Genomic DNA, 13,159 nt, shown 5'->3' with positions numbered 1-13,159 from the left:
TCATTGAAAATAGTATCTAACTTCAAGTGCACAAAGAATCCATTTTACCACAATGAATGAAAAATTGGTAAAATTAGTTTGCATATTGCTAGTCTATATTGTGGAGGATATAGATCTTTTAACTATATGATCCACTATACCTATATTGCATAAAGTCATGGCTTTCAGTAGAAGATATTCTTCCTTAGTGACCTCCATTTCAGTGAATTTTTTGGCAAGTTTTCGTGACAGTCCGTCCAATTCCGGGGAGCAGTGACAGAGTTTACACTCGTCAACAGAGAGTTGAAGGTCCTCAGCAAATTTGAGGTAGCCGTTGTAGGGACAAGAACGAAATACAAGATTTAAACATAGGATTTCCAACCATGAATGCTGCAGAAGATTCATCTGGTCGCTAAGGGAGAGTGTACAGAATCCTGTGGAATTAAAGATATTCGATATATACTCTGGTGTGAGGCAAGCATCCTGAACCATGCCTGTCAGTTCATTCATCCATAATGAGTTATATCAAGCAAAAATTCAACATAAAGGACATATCTATAGTACTAAATCGACTCCATTCAAATATGCAGTTGATGGCACCTACCTGGAACCTGTTTGGCCCAACTGATAGTGATCACCAACTCCCTGTCCGCAAGATCAGACACAGTGGCTAAGAAGCGTACTTCTTCCCCACCCTCCAGAACCTCAGACTCTGTGTTGACATAGAGTTTGTCTAGCTGATGCTCGATGCTTATGAGTTGTGACAGAACTTTGTTATCTGAAGAGAAATCTACCAGTACAAAAAACATGGTAAATAAATGTCTATGGCAAAGTGCATACAAGCAAATAGTATGAAGAATATTGTGAGGGAATCTTTGTCTTTTGTGGTCATTGGTACCTGATTTAGTGGTTTCTATACAGGCTTTCTTGATCATAGGGAAAATCTGCTGCACAATAGGGCCCGAGTCGATAGTCCGCTTGTATTTCTGGCGTCCTCCTCGAACTCGATCCAAACGAACTCCTACAAAAATTAACAACATTACATTTTAAATTAAGCTAATATATATCTTTTTATCATTGATCAGTTTGGTACTTTGGACATCTGGTATTTTGTACCGCCTCTCTTCAAATGTAATTGTTGTGGATTTTGCACTCCATAACATCTTACATTTTTAATGCTATTTACTTTTCATATAATCTAGTCAATGCTTTTTATACAGCTTGCAATATGGAATTGAAAGCCCGGTTTATTGTCAAATGCAATTTGACATTCATTAAAAATTGTTTACCCCATATACATTTTTAATTTCCTCATGCTCATTTGCTGTGTTTGGATTTAACAAATGGGTGATATTATGGACAAGGCAAACTTCACACTTTTATCTGTTTGTGTACAAAACCTTCTGGAGCATAAAAAATAAGTGTTAAGTTCACTCCATCCAAATGCAAGTCAATAAACATTTCTCCCTCTATTGGCAGCATTCCCACCCTCATCTCCAAAAGACAGATTGATTAGATTTTCTGAACATTGATTTCATTCTGGTTTGAACCCTTTCACAGTTCATTCACTGCATGTTCTTTGGCAGTATTGGCACTTACACCCAACTAAAACACAATTTATGACTCCGGGCAATTCAGCAAAAGATGTCCTGTCTTGGAAACCTAATTTGTATGTGCATTGATGTATCAATTATACTTGCAGATGCTATGAAATCTAAAAACCAATTCCCAGGCATACCAAATATATTCATTAATTCAATACTGCATGAACCAAACATTTTTTGTCCAAAGTAAAATGTCAGTGGGAAAATTTATCTTTCATTAATCATTCCAAACAACAGAACCCTGTTGCACAATTGATCATAAATCTGTGTTTCCTCTGTTAATTCTTTACAACTTACACCACACTAACTAATCCCCATGATCAAATTTTGAATTTCTCTCCCTTGCTTTGATATATTTTGCCATCCCATCTTTAATTAATAATAAATTATTTTGTTGCCTATGTGCACCAGACTACTTTTGACCAACATAAATCTTCTATCCCAATCATAAATCTTCTTATTTTATCCCAATCAAAAGGTTACCATACACTTCCTTGCCAAGACCTAAACAGGTCATCTGCACCATTTGCAACTTGAGTGCATGTGACATGATTACTTAACATGTGGTTTACATTGTCTTCCTGCCCCTTACCATCAGATCAGACAGGTGTAACTAATGTCATCCTCCTATACATAATACAGTGTTTCTGCTTGAGATCCCTTTGATCAAACTAAAATCAGTTTTGGAATGAAGAAACAACAAAACAATGAAAGTGTCTTTGCTTACAGGACTTGGCAAGCATAGCACTCAATACTACTAACTAGTCACTGAAGACTCTCTACCCACCTATATAAATGACCCTGTCACCAGTCAAAGCCCCCATGTGTATTCCCAAACTTTTGCAAGTCTTTGCCACCATTGCTGTCTTACCCAATTGCATCAATGCAATTGAAAATGTAAATTGGTTATCATTCTATACATACTTCTGTCATAGTGAATAAGGTGATTTAGACATCAAGTAACACTCCAGGAAGATATCACGAGTAGATTTATCTATCATCCTAGATCCTACTGGAGGTCTGCTCCCTATAGTTATGGTACATTTACTACTTCCTAAACTGAAGAGCTGAATCTGATAAACAATTTACAATGGACCTCGGGACACTCGGTAATGGATTAATGAACAAGGTCTAATAGTATAGGGTACCATTCAAAATAATTACTTCATGAAATGCTTTCAAGATCTGATGTAATAACTACTCGTAAATAATTTCATATACTATTCCCTTCAGAACAGAAATTGCTTGCACAATAATTCATCTCTCAGCAATAGCATCCCATTGATAGATGTGTTGTTTGTGGGTCTTTCTCAAGAGTATGTGTCAACATGGTCAAGGTTGCAATAAATCTAAAATAGCATCAGTATCTACAGAGAAATGAGGATAATGGTACATATGACCAACACATGACCAGATAGTTTACATCACTCAGTTGCTGAACCTTAGGATCATGATGGATACAGTTGGCTACACTGTTTCACAAAATCAGTGAGGTGGGTAATTGTGGTTCTACCTGACCACAGTAGACAAGGCCATGGTGACAGGCCCATTCATTACACTGATTTTATCCATGCTGTCCTTGTATATATAAAGTTTTATCTCACATGTTGCAAAGTGTGACCTATCATTCAGTACACTCCTGACCCAGCCTGCTAGGAAAATACCCCTTAAAGTACAATGTACATACACACTAACTGACAATATGCTGCAATGGACTTTGCTAGTGTTTACAGCTTCAGCACATTTATGAATAATGACATGCTGGAAGTATGTCATATATCATTTATCTCTGAATTTGAGGTTTTGTAAATCTGATAATCAGTATCTATGACTGTATTACGGAAGATCAGAATTGTCCCTATGCTCTTTGTTCATCTGCTTGGCCAGAGTATTTGAATTATATGAGATATAGATAATGATTAAAATGAAAACCCAGGTCATGGCTAAACTTAGAAACTTAAAGTAGAGGTCAAGCTTAGATAAAATTTGTCAACACAATGAGGAGGGCATATTGTGTCTTACAAACATGTTTTGTAGCTAATGGCATTTCATGCATCAGTTATTCTTGGAAGTCAATATAAACAATCTACACCTTTTTCCTTGTGGAGTGAAATAGAACGAAGAAGATTCAATGCCTGCTACTATAGTTTCATTATGTTAATCATCCCGTAGAAATTGCCTGTCTATATTATCAATAGCATGGAGAGGGAACCAGTTCATTTAATCAGATATCCTAGCTAGTGGCTTCCTAAATGTTTAAAGACAACCAGTTTACACTATTACTTCAGAGAAAAATGTTTTGGTTGTTAATGGAACTGAGAAGGAAATTCATATACCCTATCAGCTATAATTAACTTTGTGAAAATCTATCATACTGGTGTTAATAAACATTGAGGTTAACGTCTTGTCAAAGTTATATAGTCATTGGATGACTGAGACGATATATAGGAATGGGATGAAATCCATAGTATATTACTATATTGATATTTTGGAACAAACCCAGAACATGGACTCCATACAATAAACAGAGAGAGAGAGAGAGAGAGAGAGAGAGAGAGAGAGAGAGAGAGAGAGAGAGAGCATGGCTCTGTTACTTGTGTTTAGAAACTTCTAACAATATTTTCACTTCTCTGAACATCTTCCATCTGTTTTATCAGACGAGTCTCTTACTAAACAAATGTATATAGGAACAACAAAACATTAATTTCCTTCAAAATGAAGAAAATATACTGACTGGTAATTTTTTATTCTTTAATTATACAACCCTGCATGTACCATTTGAAGTGGTGTGGAGCATGTGTTCCACTGGTGGTTGTTGCAAAATGCTGTTCCTAGAGGAATTCAGAAATCCTTAGCGCATGTGAAATACATCTTTTTCCCCATTTAGTTCTGCAGTGGGTTCAATCAATGTAGCTATAACAGAAGGTTGAGCCAGGTCTTGGTTGCAGCAATAATATCTACATCAACCTCAACATTTTATATGTATCTGTAAGCATGCACAGGCACAGTAGAATATAAATGGAAAGCAAATTTACTGGTACATCTACAGGAATTGGTTGTTTGTGTTGGCTGGTGTTGATTGGATTATATCCGCTTACTTCATTTATTTCTTCTATCTCACTGAATAAGCTATAGACTGAGACAAGAATGTTGAAAAATCTTTCCCTACTTAAAACAACTAACACTCCTGTTTTTCAGTATGATGTTTTCAATATCCTTTGAACTATATTCAGATATCTCCATCTCTCAATTTACATACACAAATCTATGCAGCTGAGCATCTTTAACATTGTCATATTAAAGCAAAGAAACTTGTTGTCAACAGGGCTGTCTGAAATTATTGTGAACAGAGACAGGAGTCAGAAGTCCCCTTTTCAATGAATCAGTGTCCTGTACATGTAACATTACTTCTTCAAACATCTTGACAAGACGAAGCCATTTCTTTTAAGTCAGTGACAACAATATGGCATTTAGGGGTAGGCACTATGCCATCTAGCTTCATCCTGTTACGATATATACAATGTGACAATAATCATACATTGCTCCTATCTTAATGACCCACAGAAAGAATTTGTATATTTATAACCCCCCCCCCCCCAAAAAAAACATTGCAAAGAAAACTCCATCCTTTAAAACATATCAAAACTGACTGCTGAAACATTTGATCTTTTCTTGAGTGCTAAAGCATACATTTCATTAATTTACTGATTTTGAATTAAATTCTAAGAATGTCACATGGAATTTCACAAATAAGTATATTAAGGAAAGAGGATTATAGGACTGCAGATCTAGCAATCTGTTTGTTAGATCCATTTCATTTTCACATTGTTTTGGGATTAAATTGATTAAAATCTTCAAACATCTTGCCTTATAGTACCCTAATTTTAGTCTTTTTCAGAGCACTGTAAAACTAAAATGTACCAAATTTGTCCTGTAATTCTGGACTATAATTAATGACAGAAAATTTCCCATGTCATTTCAGCTTTGCATGAGTCTTGTCATTTGATATATATATATTCACAAATGTACACCTTTCACCTTATAAATAACTAGAAAAAAAAAACCTATTGACTTTTACGTCTTAAATGCTGCATATCATTATTTATATTATCCTCTGTATTGTACACATCTATACTTGCCAATACACCCAGTAGTCCTGCTGGGATATTTCAGAATAAATCACCAATTTAGAATATTATTTTCAATTAATTCTTTAACTCTGATTTTAAAGATTTAATTACAGTCTGATTCTTGAGATTTACTGAGGCCTCAAAACCAAAATACCATACCAAATTGGATTTGAGAAAATGAGGAGTGCTGTCTGGTTGTGAAAGTTTTTCAACAAAACAACCTTATCAGAACATAAGTACATCAGCCATTTTATTGGACCGATTTTATGATTTAAAACTGGTTTAATTTGTTTAGACTTGTAGATATTTTTACCTTGAATTGCAAATGTGTTGAAATTTATTATTTGAATTCTGAATAAATTTAAAGAATTTTCCTGCTTTACCAGACTAATGAATTTTAATATAAATGTATATCCTTGTCTTAAAATTTACAATGCATGCTGATAATTAACATATTTTTCATAAGACATACCTACTTATGTACTGATTTATAATTAATGAATTCTAGCACTTTTGAAAATATGTTTGTTTGCCATACTTATATTTTAAAACTTGTTTTTCAAAATTAATAATGTCCACGCGACTTAAACATGTGCAAATAAACAACTTCAGATAGGTTTAGCACAGAAACATTTTCAAATTACTTTTGTACTGCTGTGCAAGCATTGTAACAGCAACTTATCAGTTTAAATAGCTGCTGACTTTTCAACTGCTGAACTAAGACTTTGAAATAACCATGAATAGTGTAATACATATGGATTTTCTGTGTGTTTACTTCAAACGCACATCCTTCATTTAAGATCACAATCTCTTTTTGTGGAAAATATCAAAATGACTTTGCAACTAATTGCTGTAGATGTGTCCGTGTCTTACCTTCTCGGAGCATGCCCACTCGTAAGCATTTCTGAAATCGACATGCCTGGCAAGCTTTTCGCCTTCTTTTGGTAATTTCACAATCACCACTGGCAGGGCAAGAATATTCAATGTTTCCTAGAAATAAACATAAGAAAGAATATTCAATGTTTCCTAGAAATAAACATAAGAATATTCAATGTTTCCTAGAAATAAACATAAGAAAGAATATTCAATGTTTCCTAGAAATAAACATAAGAATATTCAATGTTTCCTAGAAATAAACATAAGAAAGAATATTCAATGTTTCCTAGAAATAAACATAAGAATATTCAATGTTTCCTAGAAATAAACATAAGAATATTCAATGTTTCCTAGAAATAAACATAAGAATATTCAATGTTTCCTAGAAATAAACATAAGAAAGAATATTCAATGTTTCCTAGAAATAAACATAAGAAAGAATATTCAATGTTTCCTAGAAATAAACATAAGAAAGAATATTCAATGTTTCCTAGAAATAAACATAAGAAAGAATATTCAATGTTTCCTAGAAATAAACATAAGAAAGAATATTATTTGTTATTCAATGTTTCCTAGAAATAAACATAAGAAAGTATATTATTTGTTATTCAATGTTTCCTAGAAATAAACATAAGAATATTCAATGTTTCCTAGAAATAAACATAAGAAAGAATATTCAATGTTTCCTAGAAATAAACATAAGAAAGAATATTCAATGTTTCCTAGAAATAAACATAAGAAAGTATATTCAATGTTTCCTAGAAATAAACATAAGAAAGTATATTATTTGGTTCACACTTCTCTCTCTTTCCTCATGTTTCAAATTCACAGAATTCTGAGTTATTATAATGTAAATATAGTAAGTTAATAAATAATAAATTTTTAAGTGATATATGGCCGAAATAATTTTTACAATATCAACCCTTCATTATTCATCATCACATGAATATCTAATCATATTAATATAATATAATAAAACCTGTAATTTAAGTATCTAATATACAAAATAAAAGGCATTTAAAACTGGAGACAGCTATCCTATAATACTTCTGTAACAACTATGAGTTATACTATCAGTGACAGATAAAAAAACTACACTTCATAAATGATCTGAAAACTTCTATTGTGTTTGCTGGAAATCAAATCACTATGCACCTAAATACACTTTGCAGACTAAGACACGATATGATTATCATCATTTTTTGGACATGCTAGCTAGTGCACATATCGCTTAAGTTTGATTTTCAAACAAAGTACAGATAATAGCTAGTTGTTTAATTAATAAGTTCACATACACAGAAAGAGTGCACATCAATAACGCATTTAACTTTACAAAATTGTGCATCTGAATTATTAAAATTATCGGTTAATGCAAATGAATGAACACTTCTGCCAATCAGAAGTGCCAGCCTTCAGATTTGAGACTCCCTTCACATATTGCATAATTCTGTCTACTAATGTAAATTGAGGTATCAATTTGGGATACTACAGATTATGAAAAATAAGTGAAAGTTGGTGGTATGGTGGTACAATCAATCTGTGGACAAATCGACCTGAATTCTTAATTTGTCAATCTGTCTCCTGGCTTGACATGGTGTCATATACAATCCCATAAATGTTCTCTTAAGTATTGTACCAATAAACTGCAGACAAAACTCTTTTATAAATAGTGTAGAGGATTAATTTTGTTCTAAAGTTTATATAAAGCAACACTTCAACAAATATAGCTTTACCTTATATATATAATCATATGAATTTGTCATTTATGGGTTTTATAAGTTTATAAGTTTCCAAATCTGATCATGATGTGGTCTGTATTCCGTTAATCTGTTGTCCAAAAAACTGCTTTATCTCAAGTCATTAAATATTTAAGAGTTTTATGCAAGAGGTAAGTACATTTAAGTCAATTTCAGATGTATCCAACAGTAGTCTGTCAAGGTTACTGGTTCAGATGCACTACAGGTCAGATTTAATAGGCTCAAATCATGACCAAAAAAGGGTATAACTTCTAAGTCTCTAAGAATAAAATATCATTAACTAGGGCTTAGAAATAGGCTATATGTTTTACGCAATAGGCAGTTTCTTTTATACCATCATACGTTCATACACATGGTTTATACGTACAAAGCTTATTTATAGAATTTTGTTTTACGTCATTCCATTCAGGCTGTGCAGTAGTAGCTGGCTTGTCATAAACAATTAAATCACACTAGCCTGAGATATAATTCCACTGATTATGACTTATCTGCCAAAACTACACACGACCAATTTGTAAGGAAACCCCCAAAGATAACTGCCTTTATTTCTTTTTTACTTTGTTGCATAAAAATCATATTATCTGCTGCATTTCAGGAGGAGAATACCTATCATCCCTATAAACACTTGGTGGTATGTAAATTAACTTCCTACAACAACAGATTCCAATGCCAAATTCATCAATATTTTATTCTTGCATCTGGCAATAACATTCCAATGTACAAATGTGTGCAAGTGCATATTATTTAGCCAAGGGGGTTGGAAATCAGGCAAAAACTATTTGGTCTTTTAGACTGACTGTCTGTTTGTCCACAATTTTTAAACTTGAGCATAAATTTTGAACTCAATGAGACAATTCATACATGAACTCGCTGAATTGAAAGATCAAATCTGCCAGATAAAGGTCAAGGTTAAATTTTGTGCAATAACATTGGCCAAGGTCAGAGATGTTTTATACACATCTTGTTTTTCTTTTAATCTTTTATCTAGATACAAGGGCCTGCTATATTAAAAAAAACCCAACTAATTCTTTTAAATTTGTATTCCGAAGATCTTTTTTCCTGCATAGATTTGCAAGGTTGCCTTGACATATATATGATGATAGGTTTTTATGAATAATTTTGTACATTTATGTTTTATACAGTGAAGAACATATTGAACATTTGTAAAAATTATGTTTCACTGATACTAAGAAGGTAATTAAGATTACAGAATACAATTTCAGGGAATATTTACGATATATAGTGTATGAATGATTCAATACATGACAGAAATAAATACTTGAGTTCAAATACTAGCTGGTACCTGTATCATGAACAGGTGTAAAAAGAAAAACCTCACACACTCATGTCGATATAAATCTGGGTCTTTCCCCCGATTATCATTTAGTAAGTAATACCCAGGTACATTTAATGAACATATTCTGTTGAATTGCAAATAAACCAGTTGGCCCTATCGATTAATTTCTAGAAGTCTTTTAAATTCCTTATATAGCAGATTCAACTTAGTGCTACAATGTACAATTTATACTCCAAGCTTTAATTGAATGCTTTTTAGCTATGTCACAGACATAGCCATACATAGCCTATTTCAATGTAAAATAGAAGGCCAATACAACTCCATCACTGGAATAGCTGAATTCTATAAAAAGCTCCCCCACAATCGATAACATTGCCTTTTCTGGAGAGGCCCTAAGGGGGTCATGTTGAGTTCAGTATCCTTTTATAATGATGAGAGAGGCCTTACAGTGTGTAATTGATGATGGCATCACAAGAAATATATCTCAATGTTGGATCTGTCACTGAACTCTGGTCCAAAAGTTTAAATACCACTGACTTAATATGTAGAATATATGTAAAATATCATTATTCCTGGAAATGAATGTACACTTAAATAATACATAGTAATATCTTAGAGATTGTTTCATAGACATATATCAATGTCATATCATATAATACAAAAAGTCCAGTTCTTTGGTATATTCATTTTCTTCTTTGGCAATGAAAAAGATACAATAAAGAAAGTAAGTTCTATTTCTTTAATGGCCTTTCAAGCTCGGAGAGAAAAATAACCTCCAATGTCTTATAATATACCTTCCATTATGATGAAACTTAATATGCAACTGTAACAAGTGCTTTAAAGTCTTTACAATTATTTTTTCTACAATGAGATTTCCTATCTGTAATATCAATAAAGTGCATCGCTAAGGTACATGATACACAACTATATGTATAGGAACATGATGCATATCTCAAGATCCATAAGTAGACCATGCAGGTTTGATGGAGCTACCTGCCTTACAGTGTGCAAGATATGATCCAAACACATTCTGACTGTATAGCCATACAATTCTAAATGAGGTCACACTGACCTACTTTTGCCAACCCCCCCTCCAGACATGATTTGAGTATGTATGGCCATAAGATTCCAGAAGGAGGCACATTGACCTATTTTTGTATCATGACACACCTGTCCACCAAGATGTGCCAGCTGAGATTTGATAGTCCTAGGTGTGGTATTGTGAAAGAAGAAAGCCCACTGGCACACCATAACACAGCCAATGTTAATGATTATTAAACATTATTCCATGGCTGTTACGAATTCTTGATTGACAAGAAATTGAGTTATTGAGTTATGTGGAATGGGATATTACAATATTTTATCCAAAAAAAAAAAAATTAAATAAATCTAACTGTAATGTCAATATAAGCATTTTAAAAATGTTTTAAATTTTTTTTTTTACATCTAGTTTTTTGCTGATAATTAACACACAATGTTGTACAAACAAATTCTCATAACATGTGGTATTCAATTTGTTGTCATACTTACATTAAAAAAAAAAAAACACATTTAAGGCAAATTTCAAAATATTGGAGGAAATAATACCAAGAATATAGTTTTTCATTTTGTTGGTAACAGAATTTCAAAAAGAAAATGGTCTGATATAAAATTAAAAATAGAAATCAGAAAACTAATGCATTTTATTTAGCAAAATAAAAGTTAATTTCCTGTTTTTGCTTTTAATATCTTAAACAAATTGTAATGTGTTGCAGTTGCAGACAATGTTCGTATCAATACTGATAAATATAGTACGTCAAATTCCGTGAGTAATGAATGTATAAAGAAGAAAGAACCTTAGTTTTGAAAATACATGAGGGTTTGAACTGCAATATATGCATATTATTATCATATATATGTCCTCTGGTACATTTGTAAATATCAATTCCAACATATCTTGTCAAAAAGTTCCAAATTTTTCTTTTCTTTTAGGGATCATCGAATTTTGTTGGGTTTGTGGTTTTTCTTCTTCTAAAATTGTTTGATTTTCTTATCTAAAAGTAACCCCCCCCCCCCACTCCCCCAGCAGATTTGTAAACCAAATAAATTTTTTTAAAAACTATTGCCTAAATGATAACAACAAGTATTCATGTTATGTTTGTGAACATGGCAAAGTTCAACTGTGACAATATAACCTTTTAACCTTGACTTTTAATCAACTAAATGCATTAGCTTTGACTTTGACATGTTTGATTAAAGGGAAAGGCAACCCTAACCACATTGTTGCTTTTATGAATAAAGTATTACTTACTGATATCGTAAATGACAGTATTTAACAACAAAAATCCTTGCTTAACGACTAAATCAATATTATGGTAATCTATCATATATTTTAAATTACCCGCCGCTAAGAGAGCAGCCATTGAAGTTTAATTTATGATGTCACACCATCGGTTCCGGTTTACTTTATCAGTAGCACAGTAAACATAACAAGTCACGAACAGTTAAGTTTCTTTTCACACTCCCCCCCCCCCTTTTTTGCATTAGTGCAATTAGCAGCTTGACAGGAAGACATCAACCTATTTATACCTAAAATCTACCACATGCACATCTTTGATGATCTTAGAACTGTTCAAAACTGGAACAGACAGCCTGATGTCAAAACTATTGATTTTTTTGGTCTTGAATACAAAAGAGTTCCACATCATGGCAGGAGATTTCAATTTTTTATGTTTTCAAATTAGTACTGAAGCTTATCTAGGCCGTATATCAACAGAATAATTTGACAAATTTTGATCATATAATTAATCCTATCATTTATTATGTAAAATATTTTTGGGTTGCCTTACCCTTTAAGTTATGACCATTCATATACAAGGTGTGGAAAGACAGACTAAAAACAATTGCCTCCTGATCTTCGACCTTGAAAGCATAATTATCAAAATTACATGTTATTCATCCAAATTAATAAACAACATTTGATCTAGTTCCAAGTCTCAACTACTTGTATCATAAATTATATAACTGAAATACACATATAGGAGTATGAAAATAGAAGATATATTAGATGAAACAGAAACTGTAATATCACACAAATTTAGAACTTTTTGATTAATCAATCCTTCTGCCACAAAATATAGTCCCTGTTAAACCCTTTCAAAATTTGAATTGACACAATATTTTCAACTGGATAGGGTTCAGTAATAGATGTGCGATACATGTATGTTCGCACCAATGGGATCAGTATTGGAACCTGGCAGTAAATACTTAGAGATCAAAGTGAGGAAGTACAAGTAAATCAATATACTTGGTATGACAAATATCAATTTCTAGCTCCCTTAAAGAAGTTAGCTCCTGAGCTTTTGAGCACAACTGCACAGGATGCTACAACTAACTGTAATATCTGCTCCACATCCATAAATACAATGTACTATAATATGGCCATCAGTAGATGGAGTATGAGAGGTTTTGAATTCGTATGTACAATAACCATTGTATGGCAGTGATTAAAGGTGTGAGGAGTATGTCAGAACATCA

At 32.7% G+C, this 13,159-nt stretch overlaps 1 protein-coding gene across 11 annotated transcripts in view; it reads right to left on the bottom strand.

The window, feature by feature from the left end:
• The window catches only part of LOC125652375 (steroid hormone receptor ERR2-like), a 66,638-nt gene that overhangs the window by 6,561 nt on the left and 46,918 nt on the right, over nucleotides 1-13,159 (bottom strand). For 6 of the 11 annotated variants that reach the window (XM_056164966.1, XM_056164968.1, XM_056164969.1 and 3 more), the window contains 4 exons: nucleotides 6,587-6,703; nucleotides 878-1,000; nucleotides 584-757; nucleotides 141-413 (listed from right to left, as the gene is read on the bottom strand). In XM_056164966.1, coding sequence (XP_056020941.1) covers nucleotides 141-413; nucleotides 584-757; nucleotides 878-1,000; nucleotides 6,587-6,703 — 687 coding nt within the window. Of the gene's footprint in view, nucleotides 1-140; nucleotides 414-583; nucleotides 770-877; nucleotides 1,001-6,586; nucleotides 6,704-13,159 lie in introns of all 11 variants that reach the window. The other 5 variants (XM_048881547.2, XM_048881548.2, XM_048881550.2 and 2 more) reach the window with 1 other exon arrangement.

The sequence above is a fragment of the Ostrea edulis genome, chromosome 5 (genome assembly GCF_947568905.1).
Source record: "Ostrea edulis chromosome 5, xbOstEdul1.1, whole genome shotgun sequence".
NCBI lineage: Eukaryota > Metazoa > Mollusca > Bivalvia > Ostreida > Ostreidae > Ostrea > Ostrea edulis.
The sequence above is the reverse complement of the archived record's forward strand: the minus strand, read 5'-3'. Positions and strand labels throughout refer to the sequence as shown.